Here is a 27280-nt window from a genome sequence, read left to right on the forward strand (position 1 = left end):
TCACAGTCCCACCCAGACACAGGCATTCATGGTTCACAGGTGCTTTTCTTGACAAGCCTTGCCAAAATACCTAAGTATTATAGCATTAAAAAGTGCTAACAAAGAAAAAAAAAAAAAAAAAAAGAGATGGTACCAAGGCACCAAGCACCTGAAAGAGCACATGTAAAGAGGGATGACAAGATATCTGTATGTAGATGTGAGATAAGAAATACAGCTGAAGGGTCTGCTGAAAGCTTGACCTAAGTTTCTGTCCAAGGAGATACTTGTGACTGGTCACAACTGAATCAGGGAAATGCAGCAGTATCATGGAAAGCAGCATAGTAGGATACTCAAGATCCTGAACTGAAGTGAGAGTAGTACAGCACAGAAAACACTCAAAATTTTCCTGACAGGGTCAGCAAGTCCAACAGAGGCAGCAGAGTTTTCTTTCACACTTAACACTGAAATATTCAGAAGGTACAGAACAAGTGTGGAATTACATTTCCCTTTGATTTCCAACATAATTTTTATCAAGTACTTTCCATCCATGGTCCCAAAAGTCTAGCTGTAACCAGCTGCATCCTCTGTCCTCCCAACATGCAGTAATCCTCAGCAGCAATCACTGCAAAGAGTCATTTTCTCTCCCTGTGCTGCTCCTCCTTACAGGAGCAGAGCAGCCAACGCCTTCCCCCTCGTGGCTGACAGTTTTCCTACCAAAGCTGAAACAATTCCTGCTGCACTTGTACTGCCCTTGGAAAGAACTGCACAACTAGCAGCAGTTTAGCCCTCCTTTTATTTCCTATCTGAGATGCTAATTGAGAAAATGAGAGAAATGGTGGAAAAAGGCCAGCACTAACAGCACAGCTTTCTAGGGAACTCCAGTCAGTTTGCCAAAAGGCTCCTAAGCTCCTAATAAGTATGAAAGGGACACAAAGGGGACTGTCAGCCTGGAATTGTCTTAAGGACAGGTCTTCTACAGTAACAAAAGCTCTTTTTCACCCATTCAGCTAAAGGAACACTGTGTGTCAGCATATGGTACACTGGAATTTGAATGCAGCATCCCATAATTTTTACAGACTACTCATTCCTCCACTGTCTGTGATTTAACTATAACAACTCTGACTCCTGCATGTTCCTGTCATAAATGGCCATTTGTCATTCAAAAATCTTTTTATTTAATCTACATTAAAATTAGAAGTATTATCTGTCCCTACAATATGTCTCCATAACCAGGGAGCTGCTGCATAACTGAGCTATGGTTTTAAAGCCCACCATAACATATATGTTTGCACAAATTACACCAATGGGGAAGCTTATATTATTTTTAACTGATAAGCCCCTATTGTTCAAAACATCTCTCATAAATATCAGTCCAAGCTTGCCAAAACATGAGCACACTTTATTTCAGAGTTTGAGTACAAGAGGCTGCACTGCAGAGCATATTAAAAGAACTTTTATAATAAAATCTTTAAATATAATAATCAGATAAAATATAATAAATCAGATAAATAGAATAATCATATATAATTTAGCTATTTTTCAAGACAAATGACTACATAAAACCACATCACAGTACAAACATCAAAAGAAATAACACAACCACAGATCTTCTTAACTTTTAAAAAAGTAATGGGCTTTATATATTTTTTTTTCTCGCTTGTAGTTAGTATCTGAAATATTTAGCTAGAAGCACAGAACTGAACTGCTGGGTCCAGCACATCTTATAGGCTATATATTAACTCTTGCTTTTCTGATATGCAGTGAACTCCATTAATACGAAGCTACAGAGGACCAGCCCTCAAGTTTATGTACCTAATGTTGTGGTTGTAAATGCAGCTCATCCTCAGAAGTGAATTTCTTAGATCAGGCCAGTAAGAACATGGCATACAACACAGTCATGACATACTCACTTCAGCCTTGGACAGTTCAGACCAAGAGCTGTGAGAGAAGCATCTGTCAGGTTGCTACAGCCTGAAACACAGAGTGACTGCAGCCTGTGGCATCCTCTACAGATTTTCACAATGCCTTCATCTGAAATTTGCTGCAACACAGAAGAAGGTTGAAGTTACTTCCTTATCAAGTAATCAGCCAAGAACAAAACTCAAGACATTGCCACTGAACTGCTACTGTCACACTGTATATAACCAAGGCAACCCGGATTTTCAACAAAAAACAGAGTCAGGAAACCACTTACAAAGATAACACTGAAGATAATCAACATTTACATTTCCTATTTAACTAGGTATTTTTCCACAGACTTTAAGTTCTACTATAAGGCAGTCTGAATCACAAAGTGAGAGTTGTTTGCTGTTGTCTTCCACTTTGCTTTTTGTTTTGTAATTTTTCACTTTTTTTTAAATTGTGCTCACTTCTTATATATCAGTGGGCTCCAGGTCTGTTCCAGTGAGTGTGTAAGTTTGGGAACAGTGCAAAAGAGATTTCAAAGCCTCACAGCAGGAGAACTAACTACCTGATTTTCCCTGCAGCATTAGAACCCAAGGGCAAAACCCTTCACTTTCTGATAATTTTTGAAGCAAGAGTTAGGGAAACAATTACACATAATCCATTTTTTACAGAAGGTAAGAGTAAAAGCCAGATCTGCCCTACCCTATACATACCCCTTTAGATGAAAGATTTAACTCAAAAGAAAACTTCCAATTTCTCAAAAGCATTTTGTAATAGATTTTCTGTAAGGAGTAACTCCAAATTTAGAATATGATTAGGTTTTTTCTCTGAAACAGGAACTATAAGAAATATCCCCATTGCAGCTGCACACAAAATAGCAACAGGAGCTGGATTACTGTGTGTGTGCAAATAAGATTTGGTTTACAAGTCTTCTATTCTGAAAAAAGCTCTCGGTCCTCCTCCTAACACTATGAATTTAATTTTTCTGCTGTGTGGAACAGATTGTTTTATTTCCTGGCTTAATAATACTCTTGCAAAAATAGCAAAGACCTTCCAGTATTTTTAATAGAAAGCCTTGTGTAAGCCCCTCATTTTAGTATGCTCATACAACTGTAGCATATTTCTGATACTATTACCACAAAAATAACCATTCTTGGATGAAAACAGGATGAAAGATCACAGTAGCTCGGCACAAAGGGAGATTACCTTATGCTTCCCCCTCCCCAGCCCAGCACTTTTTAATATCAGAAGTTTAGATTTTGCAACTAATTCAGTCAAATTATTATCAGCAGAAAATTAAAAGTCTCTTTTTCTTTTTGGGGATCCAGAAGGATTTGTATAATCTACAGGTAAGAAGACACAATTTGGAGTTCTGTCCAAATCAGGTACCTCTGGATTTGACTCTCCAAAACCATGTTATTTTCTGGAACTGTTCTGTTTGCTTTGAGAAATACACATGATGCTGTTCCTGGAAAAAGGGATGGCTTTGAAGGCAAGGACTATGCAAATTTTATGCTGCTGTAACAAGCCCACAAGTCATTTATGAAAATTTTCCACTCTGAAATTGCTTGTGATTTCAATGCCCATATCACTGTCAGGAAATAAAAGTGTTCAAAAAATGCCTGCATGTCCCTGCAAGTTTCTAAAATCTTTCTCTAAAGATGGTACCTTTCAGATGTGCAGTTTCCAAAGCTAATACAAGTTCACTCCACAGCTGCTGGAGCTGGCCTGGCATTTTACAGGGCCCATAAAACAGAGTCACTAGAATTACAGTGGGGATCATACAAAGCACAAGGAGACCTGCTGTGTAAAAATCCCTTTGATTATACGGAGCCTGGATGCTTCTGGAAGCATGCTCCCAAGCCATAGCAAGCAAGACACACCTCCAGTGAAATCCAGCTTTAAAGCACATGTCATTAGGTAGGACACACAGACTAGCAACTCAGAGAACTGAAAGGAAAAACTACTTTCCCTCGGGAGGATTTTTTGTTTGTACTAAATAACAACAGACATCCTGACCAAAGGAAAGCTCTGGTGCACTTCTGTGCCAATGCCACTGTGAAGTGGGAGAGGTAAGAACTGATTATCCGCTTGAGATCCTTCCATAAAGACAGTCAGAAAAGGTTGGCCTTGATATATCTCATTAGTCTTGGGCAAAACACAACAGAAAAAGAACTTGTGAGAAGGGCAGCAAAAGGAAGTGTAAAAGGGGAGGAAATTACATACTGACTTTATTTAAGTGTGGTTCTGACCAAAAGAAGGAACTTCACTGCCATTCTCTTTCAGTGCCCAGCTTCAGTGGGCACCTACATTCACACTGAAAAATTCTCTTTCACTAAACATCTGTATCATGGAAGCTCAAGCTTTGTATTCTTATTGTTCTTATTTTCTGCAACTTTAAAGTAACTTTAAATAATCCCTAACACTCAAAAATATTCAACACTTTACAGAAATCTATTAGGTTCAATCTTAACAAAAAATGTTCCCATGCCACATTCATTCTAGAACAATCTGTAAAACAGATTTGTAAGGTTTGCAGGTTTTTATGATACCATCTAGCAATAAAACTAGAAAACTTTTCAAAAACAAAAAACCCCATAATTTCATTATTCAACTCTGCATAACTGAAAAACTGAAATTCTAATTGATTTCAATATCTTTTTTTAGGCTTACTTGCAGGGAAAGAATGACTTAGCTATATTTAAAATCTAAAAGAAGGTCTTTCCCATTCCTGAAAAGTCACATCAGAAACAATGAAAAGCCAATATAAGCCAGAGCAAAGAAAATTTGTGTTCTTTAAGTAGAATTAAAAGTACATGAATGATTCCCAGTCATTTCATGACTAATGAATGTGTTCTCCATTAATATTGGAAAGGCATGCCCTTCTGCCACTTAGATGGCTCTGAATCATCTTCAGTTATGATGCCATTACTTTTTACTCTCTATTATGTAGCCCAGAACATGACTTCTGCTCAATTAGAAACCTTAGAATTATGAATAGACCAAAATGCTACACAGTTCATGAAAATTGAATTAATGCAGTTAATTCTTACTCCAGAGCTTACCACACTTAGAACATGTAATGAAGGGGAAAAAAATAACCCAACACTTCAAGTCCAAACTCAGCTGTAGAAACAGCCAGCTCATTTAAAGATATTATTTCACACAAAATCCTGTAAACTCCAGAAAATAACTATCTTACTTAAGTGTATAGCAGATCAATTTATTAGCATTCAAACTTATTTCTGATTTCTAGAGAATGTACCTTTGGAAGCTTCAAATACTTACTGTACACGATTGCAAATTCAGGATTACAAGCTCATGACAGTGATTTTGAATGTGTTTCAATGCTTCATCTTCTAACTGTATTTAGTAATTAAATTGGACATAGGAAAAGAAACAAGAAATTAAAAGCACAGCAAAGCAGCCCAAAAAATGTACACATCTTGCAATATTGAACAAAATACTATAACAAAAATGACATTTTTAATTCATGGAGATTTCAAAAACCCAAAATAAAATTTTATTCCTAAAGGATCACCCAAGCAATTATGTACCTGTGTGCAACCTCTAAGAAATAGAGCTTTTAGTCCACTACACCCTTTCACCAGTGCTTCAATACCATCCTTCGTAATCTGATCACACCAGGAAAGATTCAAATGTTCCAGATTTCTGCAACCCTCACTGGGAGAATTAAAAAAATACATAAAGTTAAATCCAGCCTTCAAATAGTCATAACAGTGGGAAACCCAAATTAAACACACTGTTAGAAATTAATGATAGCCAGTGGACTGTGCCAGGCCTCCACAGAAAAGTCATGAGAAAAGACCACACACAAGCACCACAGTCTACACCCCAGAAGCCTTAGATATAGAATACAGCCCGTGCTGATTCACAGTATAAAGGTTCAGCACCAATTTTTTAACTTTATTAAATGCTGAACAGCTCTTTAAACACTTTTCTTTAACACAGAACACTGAATCTTCTTACCTTAAGCCTTTTAAAGAACTGTTTGTGATGGCTACGCAGGATGTCAGATCCAGATGTTTCAGCTTGGAACAGAATCTGCTAAGACTGTAACACGTGCTGCAAAACAGCAGACACACTAAAAATACCTTCAGCTACTTCTTTTTCCAAATTTTCCCATCAATCAAAAAACCTCTTTGACTTACCTGTCAGTGATTTTTGTGCATCCGTTCAGATTTAAGTGTTCGATGTTCCTGCAGTTCTGTGCAAAGGTCCTAAGACACAACAAAGAGCTGAATCAATAAAATGTCCCGAGCGCAAGGCAGTCACTAGAGCGCGCTCCGTCCCACCTGCACCTCCTCCCACCTTGGCCAAAAAGCCTGATCTTCAAGGCACAGAGTAACTGCAAAGCACGCTTCAAACACATTTATCTCAGTGGTTGCTTCTTCCTTTTCCTACTGCAAGTTCCTGGCCTTAGGAAAGTGCCATTTCTCCCACTTGGGCAAGGTGCTTATTTCTGTCATGTATCAGCCAGAATGTGCTGCAAATACCGTAACAAAAACTCAAAGGGCACAAACAGAAAGCTTCAAGTGTTACATCAGTTAAACATTAAGTTTCTGGGAAGAGTTTTTGCACATCTCATTACTGAAGCCTTTGCAAGTCTTAATAAGGAGCTTGCTCCCACAGCAAATGGAAAGGGACACACCTGGTACAATAGCAAGGGTGACCTAAGTCTATTGAACTACCAGTGGAATACCCTGTAGGCTGCAAATCGCTTCTTTATTATTTTAAAAATTAAAAAGCATCAGTGTGCACTACTGGGTATGAACTTTAAGGATGATTGGAGCTATTATACTGCTTGTATATATCATTATACTAATCAGTCTGAAGAAATACATACATTTTCTTTTCATCTGTGAAAAGTAATATTTACAGCTACATTGCATTTCAGAACACTGTTTTTATGCCCATGTTTCCTTCAGCTGCATGGATTTTATTGGCAGGAGGGAAGGAAACACACAAAAACAGTTTTGTCTGGAGGCTTGCCCTGGTTAACAGATCTGACTACACAGTCAACTGGTAACAACTTCTGGCTCTACAGCATGGGTTGCAAACAATGGAAAAAAACCCCAGCAAGCAGTTATACTGGTGAGAGTTTCCACTTGAATACTCAAAACAGCTATTCCAAAATTCATATACTGGAGGGAGATTTACAATCAAGACACTCTTCAAATCACTTGGAAAGATGTTACACTTTGGAGGAACAGCAAACTGCCTCTGAGATTCAAGCATGGGGCATGTCCTGACAGACCTGCCACAAGCATTCAGTGCTTACATGGCCAATACCTACATCAGTAATTGGCAATTTTACTCAAAAGTTGATGTAGAAGAAAGATAAATAGAGAAATTAGTATTGCCCACAAAACGAACAGATTTGGAAACAACTCAATGCAAAAAGCTTACAGGAAAAATCACTTTCAGAACAAGTATCTGAAAATTAATCCTGCATGAATTTCCTCTAGAGGCAAAAGTTAAAGAATTGACTTACTTATAAATTTTAGAAATAGCTAAAGGTCACAGGACAGTAGCTTAATGTCCACTGATAACAAAATCTTGTGCTTATATTTTCCACCTGAGAATGGCCACAGTACTTGAGACTGAACACCATCCAGCCCAGGCTCCAGGGAGAGAGGAGGAAAGCATAACTGCAAAAAGCCAGACCCCAAGACTTCCTCAGAATGTTATTTGAGCCCTAAAGTGCTTGTGGTGCTCCACCTTCAGCTGGAGGTAGGATCTTAGGGTTTAAATACTCACAGAAATATACACAGGAACCTGGCTAAACAGTTTGCATTGGAAAAAGCTCATAGGGATTCAAACATTCTTCTAGGAACAAACTGCACAGTTCAGTTCATACCCTGTGTGAAAGGAGGGTCATTGTCCTCTCTAGAGCCTCCCACGATGTTCTTGTCACCTGCCTGTTCTTATTTTGACCCAGAAAAGAATTCCAGATCTTTCCTGATTTTGAAGGCACTCAATGTAGGTACCAGTTTTTATCCTTCCTCCTATTTCTAGGGTCACCTCTTGTCCAGACTAGATGATAAACAATAAAATGAGCACTAATCTTGATACTCTGACTATTGAAGGAAGCCAGAGTACAGTCTGAAAACATTTTAACCACTTGGAAATGGAGCAATAATCAACATAATCCTCATGAAAGAAAAAGCCATGCTTCTGAAAAGCACAAGCTTTCATTTCTTAGTTCATTGCTAGAAAATAATAGAAGCTATATTTTGATCTCAAACTGATGACTCATTTAGTCAATACTAAGGTATTTAGTACTTACCTAAGTATCCCACTTTGCTCATCAGTCAGGACTCAGAAATACAAACAGACATAACAGTAATCCAATTGCAGTTGGTTGCACACATTAGGAAACAAATGATGTCTCCATCAAGGATTTTACTTACTTTAAAGAGGAGTCTCCAACACCAAGACATCCTCTCAGACTAAGCTGTCTCAGGAACCCACCACACCTTTTTGATATATTTTCCACAACACGACCCTTAAACCAAATAAAAGGAAGATTTAGCTGAGTTTTATTCTGACACAATATTCTAACCAAGTTAAAAATCCCAGGAGTTAAGACCTAGACCAGCTACACCCCACTATACTGTAACTATACTATACTATTACTATAACTAAAACTCTTTGAATTTCTTTTTCTGCTTTAAGAAAGGACAGTTACCTGTTGGGAATCTCCACTCACACTCAGGTACTATTCAATTCAATCTTTAATTTTTCTTCCTTTTTTTCATTTGATCATACACAGCTCAACTTTTTGTCACAGCAGACCCTACCCATTAAGACTACTAAAATGATCTTCAAGTTTTGTCAGATGGGTAGGGAACTGCCCCAGAGGTGGAATGGGAGGCTTGGCCACTCCTCAAGTGCCCCAGCCACTCTTACAGACCTAAGTTGAAGCTGCCCACAGAGATCTTGCTTAGGCCAGTACATCACAACAGCCTCCAGCAAGTCCCTGTTTTACAGCTCCTGCCTAGGGATGCTTGCAACTGAAAGGTGCCAAACACCTTGGTGGGAGCAGCAACAACAGGACTAATCCCTAACAGCACTGTGCATTTTTTCCTCTCCCTTCATTTTTTGAAAGAAGAAATATGTGTAGAATTACAGGCCAGTGGATTTTTTTTGTTGTCATGTTGTTACATTTTATTGTCCTTCTCTAATACTAATGTCCTGGCCATCACTATGGGAAAATATTTTCTTATCAGAGTTTGTTTCTTGGTCCATAAGTAACATTGCTTATCTTATCACTCCAAAGAATTTACACCAAAACAAAGAAACTGAAAATCTGGTTTATTTTTTTTAAGCTTTTCAATTAATCAGTATGATTTCTCAGCAAAGGACAAATACCTTTACTGTAAGAATAAATTCTTCAATGAATAATATATGATGCAAGTTCAATTTACATTGCAGAAAAAAGCCAAATCCTAAAGAATTATTCAAAGAAAGTTTTCCCAAGTTTTCCCAAACTCATTTCTTTCTTTACTCATGTAAAACCTCCCAAAATCCAGCATGCTAAAGAGGACAACTTTTGTGCATTCAAATGCATTTAGCTGTTTGAATAATTTGTCACTCAAAAAAACTAGTTTTTCAACCTACCCCAGCTTATAATTAGTTCCACATACCAAGAAATCATAAGGTATATTTAAATTCAACATCACACATTTTTGATATAAAACAAACACCGTTTCATAGGGTCCCCCCCCACTTTATTCTCTACCATGTGAAGTCTTAAATAAAGTTTCACAAAACCTAATTTTTCATAATTTGATATTCTCAGATCAAGTACTGACTAAAAAATCACCAATCAGTACAACGTCCAACTGAGCACAAAGTTGCCAATTATAGTTGGGAGCTTTTACCTGTCCTAAATTCACAGACAAAAAAATATGACACTAAAACAGCTAAAAAGAGTTCTTAGACACCAAATGCGAAACTCTTTTGTTGAAGAACTGAGTTGTGAAATAATTTCTTGCTGAATACACTTTTATGAGTAAATTTAAGAGTTATGTATTACAAATGTACTTAATTACAATATACTGAAGTGACTGAATTGCTCCAAACCACAACAGCTTTTTATAGCAATAGGACATCATAACTTAGTTTCATTCCTTCTCCTGAATCCCAAGTTACAAATATCTCAGCATCTCAGAGGGCAACACCACTAGGTAAAATATAGGACAAAAATATTGAAAACTTGAAAATACAATTCTGTGTTTCTAAATGCCAAAATGACTGCAAACACAGAAAAGGTCTATCAACAGGAAGGACTGCAGACCTGTGGGGTTTTACTTTACTTCTTAGCAAATGAGGAACACAAGATTAAGGGCAACTGAAAACATGGCATTAAAGCTCCAAGTCTTCTTTGACACATTTAGATTAAGGCAGATGCCAAAAATCTTTCTCCTACCTCTGCAAGATCCTCTTGTTTAAGGTAAGTAGAGCACAGGAGTTGGCAATAAAGTTTTAAAAGAGTGGTGAAAAAAATTTATTTTCTATGTTACTGTAAAACTTCAGGAACAGTTTGTACCATGGTTAGCAAAATACAGCAAATGAAACACATCTGGATTTTATTCATCCAACTAAGAAGTTAAAACATAAAATACAGAAGCAAATCTATTATTGTAGTCTACATTTAATTTGTATCAACAAATAATAAAGCAGTTCAGACTGAATCAAGGAATTTTTGTTCCCCACTAATTTTTTTCTTCATTTTCAGATGTCATAATTTATTTTGTTATGCACATCTATGATAGCATTAATGCAGACATGTTTTTCTTACAGAAGACAAGCCTGCCCTTAAACCTTTCATTACACACTGGAAAGAACTTTACTTCACATGTTCCTGCATTCACACAAGGTTTAAACCTTATGAAACAAATGGTCATAAAATGGTCATCAGATAGACACAAATCAAACCTAGGCAAGCCTGCAGTAAGAAAAGTTGTCCAGCATTTCAATGCTTCAATCTCCAAATGCTGTGCCCAAGTGCCCAGTGAGCTTCCAGCACTAGATGGCCCCCTCATAGAAGGATTTGGGACTAGCAAAACTATCCTCTAGATTGTAAAAGCAATTCCAAGAATCTCACTCCATCCAGAGGCACCGTTTACACATTTCCTTTCTGGAAATGAGCAGGCTTGAATTTCTAGAGCCTTATATGTAGATGATATATGAAAATCATCTGATACACAGCTGGCAAACAAAACTGAAACACACATCCAGGGGAAAAAAAAGGGCAAATACAGAGTTCTTTTCCATTTGCTCCTTCACAGTGTTATTTTCGTGATCTTAGTCTTTAAAATGTGTGAAAACAAGCACAGTATGCAGGGCACTCAAAATGGGCTATGCTCTTCAACATCTCAATAGGAATAAAAAATACCCTAAAAATGAAAAAAGACACTAACCTCTATATCCGTTTGGAAGTTAAAGAGGTCTATTCTTTGCCAATTGCTTCCATCCAGAGCTAAAACATTCCATGCCTACAGAAAACAAATATAGTTTATTTATTACTGCCACTGCCTGCTCCCTTCATTTTCCTCTCAATAATGCAATTACAAACTTGAGAATTTCAGGTAGCATTTTTAAAAAATTGTAGATATTAGTACTCATACATAGTTAAAAACATAGAATTTGAAGAAATTAATCTCAAATCTCCTAAATGGATTATACTTCAAAGATTAACTTGTGGCTACAAAACATATGGCAAAGCAAGATATTAAATGCAAAGCACATACACAGAAAGATTTAACCCTCCACTCTTAAAAATCTTTTGTAAAGTTTTCTAATTAGTTACTTTTGCTACATCTAAATGGAAAAAAAGTAGCTGCAGATGAGATTCCTTTCAATAAAACCACAGTTCCTCAACCTCACTAGTTACTATTCTGAGAAAACAGAAACTTTTCAGAAAACTGCTGACTTTCCACTATTAGGACCATGCCTTTCCTTTCCATCTGCTAAGTTACATGTACATGTTTGAGAGCTTGTCCTTCACTGTCAAAGCAATAGTAGTTCAAAGTAAAGCAGAATTAAGAAGCCAGAGAAACACAGATATGTGCAGAAAATGAGAGAAAAAAGAATACCACATCCAACTGACAAGTTTTCAGAGAAAGATAGAATTTATGCAATCACTTTGGTTTTCTTATGCAGTTTTGTAGGTTTTAGATGAAACCTGATGTTACCTGACTCACAGGGCTTACTGAAGTTGCAGGACAGGGTGATATGGGTAAAGAATGAAACAATTACACAATTACATATTAAATCAACCAACCAATTAAATCCCAAACCAAACCCAACTGTAAGAGGAAGAAGGAAAATATGAAATTAAGTTCATTTATGTTGTATAACAATATTGTTCATTGTATGCAGTTGATGTAGAAATGGAATAGTATTCATTTTATTTCAAGAAGAAAAAATGAAGACAAGCTAAACATAAAAATTCAGCATGCCTTCACTAATATCTTGCATGTACCTTTTTCCTCCACTAATAGCCCATCTACTTAACATCCATCTACTTTTGTACTTGGCAAGAAAATGGTGGATCTACTTCTTAGACACATGGTGCACATTAACCAAACTACATGGAATTTTAAGCAGCAATTACACCTGAAAAATAGTGTTATACAGCCACATGCTTTATAAAAAGCAAATGCCATTATGCCAAACGGGGCTTAATCCCTTCTCCAGATACAGAGCAAACAGGACTGGATATCTTTTCCACAGCCTTTAGTCAGAACTCCTGGACACAGCATTCAAGCCCACATCTACATACAAAACTGGACTGCTGCTTATTTGCTTTAATAAGCTAAGAGACTGAAAATTTTTCTTTTTAACAGGAAGCAGATGAATCCCATCATTTGGATGTAATTAAGAGAATGGCATAGGGAACAACAAAAAAAAAACGAAGAGAAATACATACCTTGGAAACTTGTGCACAGCGACATAAAGTAACTATGTCCAAGAAAGAAAATATTCTAGAAAGAAAGGGAAACAACTACAATTAAAATGTTTAATTATAAATTCCAACTACTGTATGTATTCATGTTTCTTTGGTTCTATGGAAAGACACCAGTTACACAAGAAACAGGTTAACTGCTATATGAGTGTTTTACCAAATTATTTTTGGTTATTGAGACTTACAGAATAATATCATAGCTATCATCTAAAGGCAGTCAACACCAACATATGAGAACCCAGCAGGTGCTGCTTCTGAAAATCTATTTTCTGTTCCTTCTCCCTACTATAACAGATAATTTTTTCTTCTTAATTCGGAGAAACTAGCTTATATTCCTTTAATTGTGTTACAATTAAAGAAATAACTTACACAAATACCGATGAAAATTTCAGAGGTTGGTGAAGAGTAAGAAACAGATAACACATCAATAAATCCAAGTTCAAGAATCTAAATATTAATACAAGGGACAATGACCCAAATTTGTGAAAGGATTCACAGGGACTACCAAGTCTAACACAGTATCTTTTTTTAAAAATTTACTCTACAAGAGACAACTACAGCAGAAAATTCAGATTTACTATTCTGATCATGGAACCAATTTCTCAGGTTTGTCAACTCTTAATAGTTTACAGAAAGAAATTTTTCTCTGTCAAAATGAATTTTGCTAATACCGTTTCCAAGCACCAACGAAATTGGTTCAGAGAATGTTCTCAGTGAAAAAGAAATAATTAGCTTAAGCATAAAATACAGATCCTATTAAAAATAATTTCCTATTACTGAGAATGAAAGCTATGAAATACATGAAAGATGTTCCTGTAATTCACTGATAAAATGCTACCTGATTGCCAAGGAACTTTTTCAGTGATCAAAATCATGAACACTAATAAGAACAATTTCATATTATAGTTAGATGTTAACATTGAGGAGCAAACAATTGGTAAGAGATGTGGATTTAATTATGTAACATTCTGTTTAATGTTTTTCAAATGCAAATCTGAAGCTAGAGCTCAAAATGGATGCCTACACCTTAAGCACTGTTTTAGCTGCAGTAAGAGCAAAAAAATGTAATGAAAGTACTTCTTAAACATAACAACCTTCTGCACATTTATTATGATCACTTCAGATAGTAGTCTTCCAATATTTCATTCGACACCTGGAAAGATTTTCTTCTCTTCTTTACATTAGAGCAATATACCTTCTCAAAAAAACTAACAGTCAAGCAAACAGAAGAAAAGTTGTTTTCTGAAGCCATGAAACAGTTTATAAAATCCTGTCAATAACATTTATTTTGATAGCATCTATTTTGACATTTGAACATCCTTTCTGAGGCCTGTCCACTTCAGGAAACTTAGCAGCATTGAATGCACACAGTATATAATGTGCTCAGAAAATTGCTGGACTGTTCAGGTAAACACTGAAAAGTGCTCTCTCCCTTTTAAGAGCAGCATAAATATCAGCACCCTACCAGGAACGCTCTTCTGACATCACCCTTCTCCCTACCATGAGGGAAATGTCAGCAGATGAGATTGTCAAGATTACACAAGAGAGAGCTGCAAAAGCTTCCTGGCTTGCAGAAGCTTCCTCACAGAACCACTGTGAGAGTGGGACCTGAGGGTTATCTCAGATTTACAGAAGCACAAAAGACAGATTTCCATGCTATTTGTAAAATGAAAGAACTTGTGACACAATACTCTTGTTTAAATAAGAATGTGATATGCTTTAGAAGTGAGGTATCCAGTTCTACCAAAATAACAAACAACAGAAGAAACTGTAAAATGTTAAGGAAAGGGTTTTTTATATACCCCCTCCACTCTTGAGTTGTCAGGCAGTCTATCTTCACATTTCATTGTTTATTGCTGTTAAGACATTAACGCTGATGCAGGATTTTTGCTAAAAAAAAGAAGTTAAACTAAAACCAAATGGAGAACAGATGTATTTATTTTTGCTTCATTCTGTATGAAGTGACTTTTCAAAAAGTTTAAAATTGGAAGTGGTTATCCTATATTAAGAGAAGAAATATTTTAGCAAGTGTAAATATTTGTGATGCTTTTAGGTTTTTTGGTTTTGTTCTAGAGAAGAACCTTTCCTGCAAGGCAGCCCAAGCTGTCCCCATCAAAACAGGTAACAACATTAAGATGCATTACCAGCAATCCAAAGCACAATTATTACCCTTCACTTATACAGTACAATAGGCAAGAGATGCCAGTAAGTACCTTTATAATCCCAAAGAGGCATCTTGCACATGTGCTTATAAACACTTTTTTCCATGCTTTTCTATTTATTTACCCTCTACAATACAGTCTTTCATGTGTACCACTAACACACACTCGCTTGTCTCCTTGCAACCCCACAGAATTACCAGCAAATCCCTGCCAGTCAGGAAAACTGGTCAAGAAGGCACAAGACTCTGAGGTCTAAAGTAATTTCAAGTCTTTAAAAGACTTCAGAATCTTTAAAGACTTTAAATGCAACCAACAAAAAGAGATGGGAACAGACAGTGACATTGTCTGGCATTTGGGTGAATCCATCAGCAGACACTCACAATTTTAAAAAGTGGAAAAAACAGCAGGGCAGCTGCTGGTTGTATAGCACTTCTGTCCTCTATGACCACAGCTACGTAGGTGGAAGCAGCCAGCAGCAGGATTCATTTCCACTTCGGTCTTTGGCATGTATTAACACAAGGAAATGGAAATGAAGTTAATAAATTCACAGTAATGTTTAGGATCATGCGGTCTGAGCTCTAGTGTCCCAGGCTATTCAATTCTCCATAGTTCGCCTGTATTGAGCTCAAGGAGGAAAATACACTTACCAACACTTGGAGCCCTTCAAGCCTTTTCATCCCCAGGCACACACCACTCTGGACACGTGCCTCATGAGTTTGGCCTTGGAGACCTTTCAATGTTAACAGTCCCTGCAGCACACATCAGCGTCATGCCAAAGGCACAAAGAGTTGCACAAGCTCAGTGTTCCTCAACTCCCTCAAGGCAAATGAGCATTTGGCTAAAGCCTAACTTACAGAAAAGGATCTATTCTTTATTTGAAAGCCTTCAAGACACAGAAAATCATCACCTTCTCCGGTAGTTTGTTCCACTGGTTAATCACTCTGTCAAAATGTTTCCCTTATTTCCAAGGTGAATGTCTGACTTCCAGCTATATGCTGTTTTCTACTTTTCTTCACTAAATTAAAGAGTGCTTTAGCAGTTCATACTTTATCCTCACCAAGTTTAAAAGCCACTTATCATGTCATCTTCAATTCCTATTTTAACAGTTGTTTTACTTCAGTTCTTTAAATCTCCTTTTCTCAGCCCATTACTTTTTCAGTATGTTTCTTCAAATGTAGACATCAGAAGCATGTGCAGCATTAATTAGTATCAACAAGGCTGTACACAGACATGAAGTATGATTTCATTACCCCCATTTTCAAAGCCATTTTAGGCCATTGTAACAGCCTTTTTGACACAGCATCAGACAAGAATCATACAGAATCTCACCCATTTCTTGCCTGCTTAAAAGTGCTGCAGTTAGGATTCAAATGATTCTACTCTGGATTTTGCTTGATAATCAAGACTTACCAAAACTCAGCATAAGAGGGCCACAGATCTTTTTGAGCCACTTTCACTTCCATTTATATGGCTCTGCTGACAGGAAGTGGTTATCTACAGTCTCCAGCATCTTCCCATGTATTTCCACATGTGCTTTTTTATTCTCTTGTGCTATAAATAGGCTGCCCACCATCTTTCCAAACACAGAGACAGCTGACTCCTAACATTGTTTCCTTCCCTAAGGGGCAACAGAAAGAAACAAGCTATTTCTCAAAACCCCAACACTGTACAGTCTACCTCCTACAGAGGAAGAAATCAATTTGTGCAAGAGTCAAACTGCTTCTGTCTTGCTTTTGTAAGGCCCTTCCACATTTGATCACATGAAGAATAAGCTTTTGAAGTAATAACCCAGCAACTACTCATTGTAGATATTTTGATACAATGCTATAAGGATTGATAAAAATGGATAATGAGATGCATGCAGTGAGTATCACACATAGACACTTTAATTCCTAGAAATTCTGGCCTTAGACCCAGAATTTGGTATGACAGAAACACCAGGTAATTTCTAAAAAGTTTCACTAAAAACCTAAGATATGGGTTTGTTTACAACTGACTTGTGAATGGAATTCCACAACCAGAACTTTTGATTTTCATACTGTTTAAATTTATACTGGCTTTGCACACAAGGACAATAACAAACTTTATCAAAATGAAAACCAAAGTAATAAGGATGAGAAATGTCTCACTTAAGACAGCACATCAAGTAGATAACTTGCTTAGAACATCCTTTCAACTTTGCCACACTGTCCAGTCATTACAAAACATGCACACAACAAATCTGTTATGTCTTTCCCACTTTAGACTATGGATTTCCTACTGACTTGTACAATTCCTTGCATAGCAAATCTGTTCACACTAAAGTCCTTCACATGCAATACAGAAGAGTAAAACCTATGTGCATGGAAAAAGTATCAGGGAGACAAAGTACAGCTTCCACAGCTTTGATTTTCTTTTTTTAGTAGTTTTTCTCAGCATTTTCTCCATGCATGCCCAAGCAACAGTGGAAATGGGCATCAGATACTCTTAGTTCACTATTTGTGAACACTAATTGAGTCTGAACACACATAGTGGCAAAGTCTGATAACCATCACAGAAACTGTCTTTTATTTCTTCCAAAATGTCATACTTAGCAGATAGAAACCATATTTACAAGTCTTTATACATGGAAGGTTTCTCTTTGCCTTCTGTCCTCCATTTTTCTAAACATCCTACTGAGGTATGAGACATCTCATGGTTAAGTGTAGCCCAACAGTGTGTACAAACACTAGAATAAAAATAAGCTAGAAAACATACAGGTAAGAGAAATAACTCACAGCCTTAATTCAGAAAAGCAGAATCTTTAATGAATATTAAGTTCAACAAATAAACTTCTATTTATATGATTAAATTAGCAAAGTTAATGCTAGTGTACTTCTGAACTTCACCAACTTTGCAGCTAAATCCTGTAATACCTCATTCAATAAAACTACGAAATAACGCTTGTCCTGGAAAGATAAACAGTGAGGCACATTTAGATCTTAAGAAATTTGACTATTCTCTAGGAAAAAAAAAGTATCTTATCTGCCAGGACTGTTTCAATAGCAAAAGGCTGAGGAACACCAATTGCTACACAAAGCTCACATGCATTGACTCATCTAACGCAGGTCAATTATTAAAACAAACCCATTTTCACTGTGGATGAGCTATTTTGTAAAGTAAAGCACTCCAACTAAGAACTCTGTTACATGCTCCAAAACTCTCCAGTAATTTAACTCTGCTGCTTCCACTTGTAAACAACTCAGATCTTTCTCAGATGATCTCCATAGAAAGTCTTTCAGTAAAAATGGAAAAACCACTTCTTTACAAGCCAAATCTCCTTTTCTTTCACCAAAGTACTTATTACTACAGAACATTGACATAAGTATTGGCAATTGCAAAATACTAGGCTAACTAAAGGATGTCTGACATCTATTTTCCATTGCAACAGAAATCAGCTTTGCTGGATTCATTTTAGAAAGGACAGCATCTAACCTTTTATGGTCTACATGTTACTTGCAAGACAAGTGGATCCTATTATTCATTCTTTGAAAATGAGTTTCATTTATTTGTAAAGTATGATCAAATATAACAACACAACTGCAACCTTTTCAGATACACTCAGTATCTGAAACAAAATGCCCAATGATAAATTCAAAAAGGGCCAGTTCTGTTTAATTTTCCAGCCTCAGCTAGTCTATAATTTTTTAATATAGATTTTATTTTTATGAAGTGATTTTATGAAGTACAAATTTGGCAACTAGAACACATCTTACTAAATAAAAGCAGTCAGCCTAATGATTAGTTCATAGTGGTTTAAATTGCAGCCCAGAGTCCTAATACAACCCACTGGCCATTCCAACTATCCTACAGTCTCTTTTTTCTCAGGAGTGAAGGGATTATAGTCTGGGCACCAAACAGCCAAAAATCCACCATACCCACCCTGCACATTAGTGCCAAGCTAGAGAAGTGGATAACTAACATGATGCACTGGCAACATGCAGCTTAGGGACACTCCATAAACCACAGGTGTTCTGTGCTTTGGTTACTTGCTGGAGTAGGATTCAGTAGATCTGATCCAAACTGTAGCTCTGATACTGGCCTGGAGGATGACCTTTAACAAAAGAACAAAAGACTTCTCTTCCTGATGTCTGTGTTTGCATCATGAAAACACAGATAATAATGTTCACCTCTTCTGTAAGTACTTCATGAATTACAGATAAAAAAGTCTCAGGTATTTTTATGTATGGTCTTCTATTTAAACTGTCTCTTATCAATATCTAAGAATATTTTTTTTCTTTTTAGAAAGCAAGAGTATCTTTTGACTGCCTTTTTGTTCTTTGATGGCACTTTTCACATGGAAATGAGGAAGAACATTTCCCCCTCTGCCCCCATCTAAAAAGCAGACTTCATTATATCACTAATACCTCTGAACATTTACTTCTGATAATGAACAAATTAAGAGACTGAGTTTAAATAAACTCCAGTTTCAAGTTAAATAAAGCCCTACACTGAATTAAGTCACCACTTAAATATGAGATTCCAAAGAGAGGTTTAGTAGCAAATAAAAGAAAAAATGAAACAAAATAAATGGTAAAGTACAATTCCAAAGGTTGTGAAAATTACTGCTATATTCCTTTCAGCTGTTACTCCTCCTTCAAATACTTATTTACTTTTGTTTTGTTTGTTCCAGTGTGACTAATCCTTTATCACAAGCATGTTCTTACTGAGAGATAATACTTGTAACTTGAATCAAGTAAAGCTAAAGCACTCCATTTATAAGGAAGCCTCAAGCAGAAACATTAAAGAAAATATTTGCTTTTCAAAATTCACAAATTTTACTTAGCACCATGACACAATAAAAGCCCACTTCCATTTCCATACCTCCTCTTCCTCATTAACACAATATACAGGAGGACTAGTGTGAAATTTTCTGCATCTGTTCTTCAAGCCTCTCACTCACATTTTTAAAGGAATTCCATCTGAAATATCGCTGCCCAAAACATTCCTTTTTGAGCTTACACTGGCACTTGTTTGTGAACAAAACCAAATCACTTAAAAATACTAAATAGAGGATGGCAGCTACCTACTCCAATTTCAAACTGAATTGTTCATATAATCATTTGCAAATGTTTAGCATCTCACACAAAGAAGGCAGAAAATGCATACAAAGTGCCGACTGGTGAGGCAAAGAATTGGAAAATATAAGCTTGCATCTGGAAGTGATCTTGGTAAGAATTTCATAAGCAGACAAACAATGCATGTAGCAATGCAAAAAAAAGGTCAACGTGAGACCTTCTCCACATTCTGAAGGGGGTATACTGACCACCAAGCATTGATTCAGCCTTCAGTTTCTTCAGGCGGAGCCCAAATTCTGTCCTGAACATAAGTCACTGGGAATTTTTATAACACTATCCCTCTTCAGAATAAAAGGAAATTTTTCTTTAAAAAGCTGATTAATGAGAAAATTGCAACTTACTGCATTGTCTGTGTGTATTTGAAATTACATACACTACCTTGAAGTCTGAAGAAACAGAGAAACTAAATGACTATACATTGTAACATTACATAAATCATGTTATAACAAAAATAGCATTGATAATGTGATATTATTTTTTAAATTGCTGCCAAAGCACATAAGGATTCTGAAAGAACCATGTATATCTTATATAGTCCTAAAATAATTATAATTCTGTTGTTTTTCTAGCTAAAGATCAAAATATTTAACTAATTTCCAAAGACCTTGCCCATGACCTGTGTCTGTGGCTCATTCAGATCATTTACTCATTTTAACTTCTGATCACTTTTTGGGAGGTAAGGACCACTGGAAATGAATATATGACTCCACAGAAGTGAGTCAGGATTTGCTATTATGCTGTTATCTGTTGCATTGTTCCTGCTTGCTTCTTGTCAGTGTTAGTCTCCACATTTCTAGTTAGCAAATATTTAAAGGATACTCACACCACATTGAGTAGTGCGAATTAGTGCTGCTCTGCACTAATTCTTTGGACAGATGTACTTCAGGCATGTTAAATTAAAAGACTTAATGAAAATTACTTGTTATGAGGCAATATTAGGATTTGCTTTACAAAAACAATAGGTTTGTGAAATATACAGAAAAGAAGTCTTACTTTCATAAGAAACATAATCCCTTCAGTTTATAACCTGTAAATAGTTTACATACTTGTATCAATTTGGCTCTTTCTAATTCTAAACAGTTTAACTGTAATTGTTTGGCAGACTACTATAGAGGACTTTGAAGACTTGCAAAACACTCTAAAATCAAAATAGAAGATTGCATGTGCATTATAAATCTGGACTGTTTCCTGAGACTGTCAAACACTAAGCAACAATCTCAGCTATTCAGGGTGAAATATTTCCCTATTTAATTAAAATACAGATACTTGTGGAGGGGAAAATGAATCATGTCTGAGATGACAGATTGTTTTTTTCCTTTCCCCTTCAAAACACATATATTGCTTTTCTGCTTACAAAATTCTTACCAACCAAGAACTGCTCCAGACAAAAGGCTTATATTTTTCAGGTCTCTGACTCACTAGTCAGTACTCTGTATACTAAGATACAGCAGCCAAACTTTACAGCAATTGTGGGCCATCCAAGTACCTCCAGGTCCTAGCTAAGAAATACCCATGGCATTATGACAATTTCTTATTGTAGCCTTTGCTGTATTTCTTTTCTATTTCCCTCACAGTTAAGCACACAGATGGTAAAGCATCACTTCAAATCTATCAAATACTATGTTTGACTTCACCAGTTTTAAGCTTACAGTAACTTTTTCTCTACAGCAATGAACACACTAAAAGCTCAGCAAAAAGCAGCATGCAGTAATAAAAACAAAAAATAGAAACATAAAAACTTTATTATAATGAAAAACTTCATCAAAAGTTTATCACATGAAAACTTCAACTCTCAAGCTGCATATTATTGCCTACAAGAAGTGCTGCTGCTGGAATGCCACTCCTGGGTTCCTCTCCTAATTTCAGTCCCAAAACTTTACTTTTCCTCTTCTAAATCTGATTGACCACTCATATTTTGAGACTGATAGCAAAGACCTATTTTTAAGTACATGCACTCAAAAAGTATGGTTTACAACAGAACTGACAATAGTTTCTATATTTGAGGTATAATTTATGAAGTTGGTACTTTGTAGGCAGGAAGGAACTGAAAATGGTTTAAGCAGCTGAAAGGGACAAACATCTCTGCTCCTTAAGCTTACTACTTTTGTAAAAAAACTTACAGTTTTCACAGAGCATTAGTAGGTAAAATAAAAATTAACAAATGTTTCTCATCTTTCTACATGCCAAAAGAACTGGATGTATCGGCCTTTTCAAAAGTGCTTGGTTACTTTTTATCAAGCCAAAAAAAAATCAGGACATTCTAACATTAATTACATAGACTTCATTTTTTTGGTCTCAATTTATTTTCAAATGCACACTGTAACTGTAATAATCCATTGTTTTAGGGTTTTTCCCCAGCAATTAAAAAAAAACCAAAACAATCAGGAGGTGATTTAAGGCAGTGAGATCTTACTAGGAAAGTTACCACTAAAATTGTACTAGCCTGACTTGATTTCTCATTGTTCTGATGACAGGTAAGTGTTTATGAATTTCAGACACCAATTCAATTCTACAATTAATGTCCTGTATATTCAATTGATGCTTTCTCATAAAAATATAGGTTAACAACAACAACAAAAAAAAGCTACAATCATCCAAAACCTGTTTCAATTGCACAATTTATAATACCACCACACAATTCTTAAACATCATACAAATGAGCATTTATTCAGCCTTTTACTCTTGCAATATGTAACAGCAGAGGGGAATGAGCATTCCTTGACAGCTGGCAAACTAATAGCACTTCAACAGCTAACAGGGGTGATAATTTTTCCTTTAGCCTGAATACTCCAAAAAAGTTTTTTTAGAAGCAGACTATTTCTTTCACAGGTAAAAATATACTCCAATATTACAAATAAAAATGAATGTCCATAAACCAGAAAAAGTTACACATTAAATATCTCCCTTTCTCCACTCCAGCTATACCACCAACCTCAAAATATAACTGGCCCCTCCAAACAAGGGTCTTCTTCAAAAGCACCACTGTCCATATTAATCAGATATCCTCTTCCTCCTCTGCCCAGTTATCTGAGTCTGCTTGAGAAAGAACAAATAATCTCTCATTTCTTATCCTTCCAAACAAGTTTTGTGCTTGGGAAGTTCGGGGTCTCAACTATTTACTTAGAAGCATACTAGATACTTCACAGAAAATGTGCAACAGACATGACACTGGCTTGAAAACCTTCCAATATAATTCTGGTTGTTACATTAGTAATTGCAATCATAATTATTAAAAGTGGTGATGATGATGATGATGATGAACTGCAGTAAAAGACCAAGGGATAACTTTGTTCAACTTTAGAGTATGCAAGTATAGCAATACTATTCTATGAATAAATTTCAAAGTGGTTTTATTTTTTAAGTCTACCATCAGGAAAAAGTTTTTCAATTTTAGAGGAAAAAATTGGACTGACTGCTTGTTATAGTCAGATTACATAAATTTAAATACTTCATGCAAATGAGAACAAGATCAACTCTGGAAATAGAAGAAATTGTGTTTACATTTAATTTCCAGGTATTTGTAACAAGACATTAATCACATTTTTTCTACAAGTCCAATGGGGTTTTTTTAAAAGTGGCCTGTAATGCTAACAGCTTTCATACATATCTGATACAAGCAAGAAGCAAACTAAGTACATTTGATAACACTTTCAGTGGTATTTACTGTTCAGTTCCAGCTCTCTGAGCAAAATGTTTCCACTGCAACTGGTTTACTCTCCTTTTAATTAAAAGGTAGACTGCAGAGCTAATAAAGGAAAAACAATTAGAATATTAATTACACCCAGTGCAGCAATATTTAAGCTCTCCTGTCATTGTCTTGCCATAGGGCAAGGCAATTTTAAAGCATGTTGCAGCATGAACAGATAGTGTTTCAGGAGTCCAAAGGCATTCAGACTCAGGCTTACAACAGCCTTTGGGTGAAGGCTCATAAAACAAATTCCCCACTGATAAAGCTTTAGACAGGCAGGTCTGTGCCCTGAAACTTCCTTAGATATCCACATCCTGCAGGGATGAGAACCCAGATGCATAGATGCATGTCCCTCTCTCTGACATGCTCTGCCATTGGCCTTGTGAGTTTGTCCCTGCAGCAGTACAATTTCAAAAGGAGATTTACAGAGCACCTCTCTCACACTTCTCCTTCCATTCCATTTCAAAACTCTGGTGATCAGCACAGTCTTGTGGGTATAATGAAACATGCACTTTATTTCTCTCTGGCAGAGCAGACCCATGAGATCATCATGTTCTTTATGGAGAAAGCTGACAGTCCCAGTTCAGTTTCTCAGATCATCAACTCTTCCAGCTACATCTGCAACACCACATTAGTAAATCACCATGCAATTGCAAAAAGGACGTTCGTGCACAAAAAATAGATGGTTGGCTGAATCAGTTCCGTGTATGCTTGGCCTGGGATATTTTATGTTCTTGTTCCAGCCCCACAAAGCCCTTCAACCATGCAAAAGGCTTCTTTAGACACTGCTGTAACAGCGTACTGGCAGGGATTAGCTGCACCACTTCCTCAAATCCAAGATAAGCCTCAAGTTGCTTTGTACAAAGCTAACTTGAATATAAGAACAAACAGCTAAGCCACTGGTAGAATCTAATTACTTGGACTTGTTTGTTTGGATTTTATTCCTGCTGAATTCTTTAAAATCAGAGAATCACAGAATGGGTCAGGTTAAAAAGGAACACAGAGGGTCATGCAGTTCAACCTCCCTGTTCAAGCAGGGTCATCCTGGAGCACATGGTACAGGACTGCATCCAGATGGTTCTTGAATATCCCCCTTGAGGAGACTCCACCACACTCTGGGCAATCTGTTCCAGTGCACGGCCACCCACACAGTAAAGAAGTTCTTCCTCACATTCAAGTGGAACTTCCTGTGTCCCAGTTTATACCTGTTGCCTCTTGTTCTATTGCTAGGCACCACTGAGAAGCACCTGGCTCCATCCTCTTGGCATCCTCCTTTCAGGTACAGATAAACATTGATGAGGGCTCCTCTCAGTCATCTCTTCTTCATGCTGAACAGGCCCAACTCCCTCAGCCTCTCTCTTAGGAAAGATGCTCCAAAAGAGATCTTCACTATCTTCAGTGCATGATACTTTTCACTACTTAAACCATATAAACAAATTATAGTCAATTACATAAATGACATACTTAGCATCCATAACAGTGAAAAGGACAGTAATTTCCATAAATATCGGGGAGTCCTAATGCTTGAAAAGAAGGGCTTGCAGATCATGATTTTTAGCTAAGGAGGCAGCATCCTACACTGACTTTTTTCTTGTGGCTCATGTGTGACATTGAGTTCAACAAAACAAGAGGTATGAGAATTCCTGTTCAGGGCATCCTTAAGTGACCGTCTCTTTTAATCACATTTTCTAAACAGTTCCAAGAGTCTACAGTCTGCCACCACATGGAATATATCTCAACAAAAACGAAAAGCCTTTTAAAATTCAATTCCTTTAACAACAGTCTGCTTTTAAATATCATTGCGAGAGCACTGTGATAGTCACAGTGATTTTAGGAGCATTTTCTTTGAGTGCAAGATGCAAAATACCATTGAGACATTCTTCCACTTCAAATCAGACTAAAGCAGTGACATACACACAAGCTGACCCAAACATCTCTTCAGTATATTAAGAAAAAAAATCATCAGCTCAATTTTAATAACACCACTACTAAAAACTGTAAACTATCCTAACCAAATATTTTTTCTTTTTTTTCTTTCACCTTAAGGATTAGCCTGTAACAAATCCTCTCTGTAGGTACAGAAGACATTGCTGACCTGGTTCAGTTCCAGCTCTGCAGTGGCCACATCCAACCAAGCAATAGCTCCACATTTGGCAGTTGGTTTATTCTATGCATGAAATCAACTTTCAACCATATGAGAGCATGAAGACATCCACCAGTAGTAATGGGCTGAACTTACTGATCTTGGTCTTCTAGGCAACTTTTGCAAAGATGATCTACTGACACAACAGCAAGCTGATAAAATTTATGAGTAACACAATGACTACAGTAAGAAAAATCTCTCTGTTGGTTTTACCTTATATAACACAGACTGGCAGTAATGGTAATAGAGCTTTTCACTTTATTATTTAGATAGAGCAGTGACTTTTTTGGAAGCTCTGACATTGAATTTTTATTTTATTTTGTTATAATAAAGTTCAAGGCACAAAGAGTCTGAGCTACGCTAGAGAATTAGGCTCTTCAGACAGATAGAAAACACTGAGAGTGTGGAACAGCTGACTACTTGGTACACCAAAGTTTTATGGACATTTTATTTCACTTCTGCTTCTGACATGCAAGCCAAAAATCACAACTAAATTACATCTTCCATGGTACAGTATAACTTGAACACATTAAAACAAATCAAGGCAACAAGGTCAAGAATTCCAAGAACTAAATCAGGTGTGTTATTTATTTCAAGAGGATTTAAGAAAGAATGAACAGCACTTGATAGCCTGTAAAACCCATAAGCAACATACAATCCTCAGGTTTTTACTCCTTACAATGTTATATACAATTACCTTAACAGAAGTTCTTTGGGTAGTTTTTTGTTAATAAGGGCTTCATCATTATTTGAGAAAACCTAGAAATAGAAAGAAAAAAACACTATTTTAAAAACCAACAAGAAAAACATCTTTTGAAGAGGCTATTCACCTTCTACTTAGGTGCTTAATTCTCTTCAATTACTATTAATATCAAGTTTTCAACATTTTAGCTGTCAATACTATAAAATTATTTCAATGTACAGAACAAAGCCACACCCCCATATACACCTGCTCTTCCCTAGTGCTAATTTAACCACACAGAAATTGTGGAGCTACCTAATAATTAGGAAGCCAACACACTTACACTGCACAAAGAAGTATTTCAAACAGTAGAGAAACTTCAAGCAAGACATGTACAAACACACAGTGGCTGCACAGGCCTAAAACTGTCCCATTAAAAAAAAAAAACCCTGGACACTTCCCAGTTATTCAGGTCCCTCCTTTCACCTTCTACAGTGTAAATACTTTGGCCCAGGCATGTGAATATGGATAAAATATAACTATCTGTATATTTAAAGAATTTAGTGCCACAGATAGGACTGCAACTGCTATGTAAGCAAAGTAAGCAGATCAAAAAATGCTACAAGAAA

The 27280-nt window shown here is 36.5% G+C and overlaps 1 protein-coding gene across 2 annotated transcripts in view; it reads right to left on the reverse strand.

Moving 5' to 3' along the window:
* The window catches only part of FBXL2 (F-box and leucine rich repeat protein 2), a 50220-nt gene that overhangs the window by 9660 nt on the left and 13280 nt on the right, over positions 1-27280 (reverse strand). For both annotated transcript variants that reach the window (XR_009274666.1, XM_058803829.1), the window contains exons 2-10: positions 26667-26728; positions 12845-12899; positions 11334-11408; positions 8319-8413; positions 6057-6125; positions 5875-5970; positions 5442-5568; positions 5173-5247; positions 1890-2020 (exon numbers count right to left, since the gene is read on the reverse strand). Coding sequence is in view for 1 of the 2 variants with exons in the window: in XM_058803829.1 (XP_058659812.1) it covers positions 1890-2020; positions 5173-5247; positions 5442-5568; positions 5875-5970; positions 6057-6125; positions 8319-8413; positions 11334-11408; positions 12845-12899; positions 26667-26728 (785 nt within the window). In the remaining variant the exon portion in view is untranslated. The remainder of the gene's footprint in view (positions 1-1889; positions 2021-5172; positions 5248-5441; positions 5569-5874; positions 5971-6056; positions 6126-8318; positions 8414-11333; positions 11409-12844; positions 12900-26666; positions 26729-27280) is intronic.

The sequence above is a fragment of the Ammospiza caudacuta genome, chromosome 1 (assembly GCF_027887145.1).
Source record: "Ammospiza caudacuta isolate bAmmCau1 chromosome 1, bAmmCau1.pri, whole genome shotgun sequence".
Classification (NCBI taxonomy): domain Eukaryota; kingdom Metazoa; phylum Chordata; class Aves; order Passeriformes; family Passerellidae; genus Ammospiza; species Ammospiza caudacuta.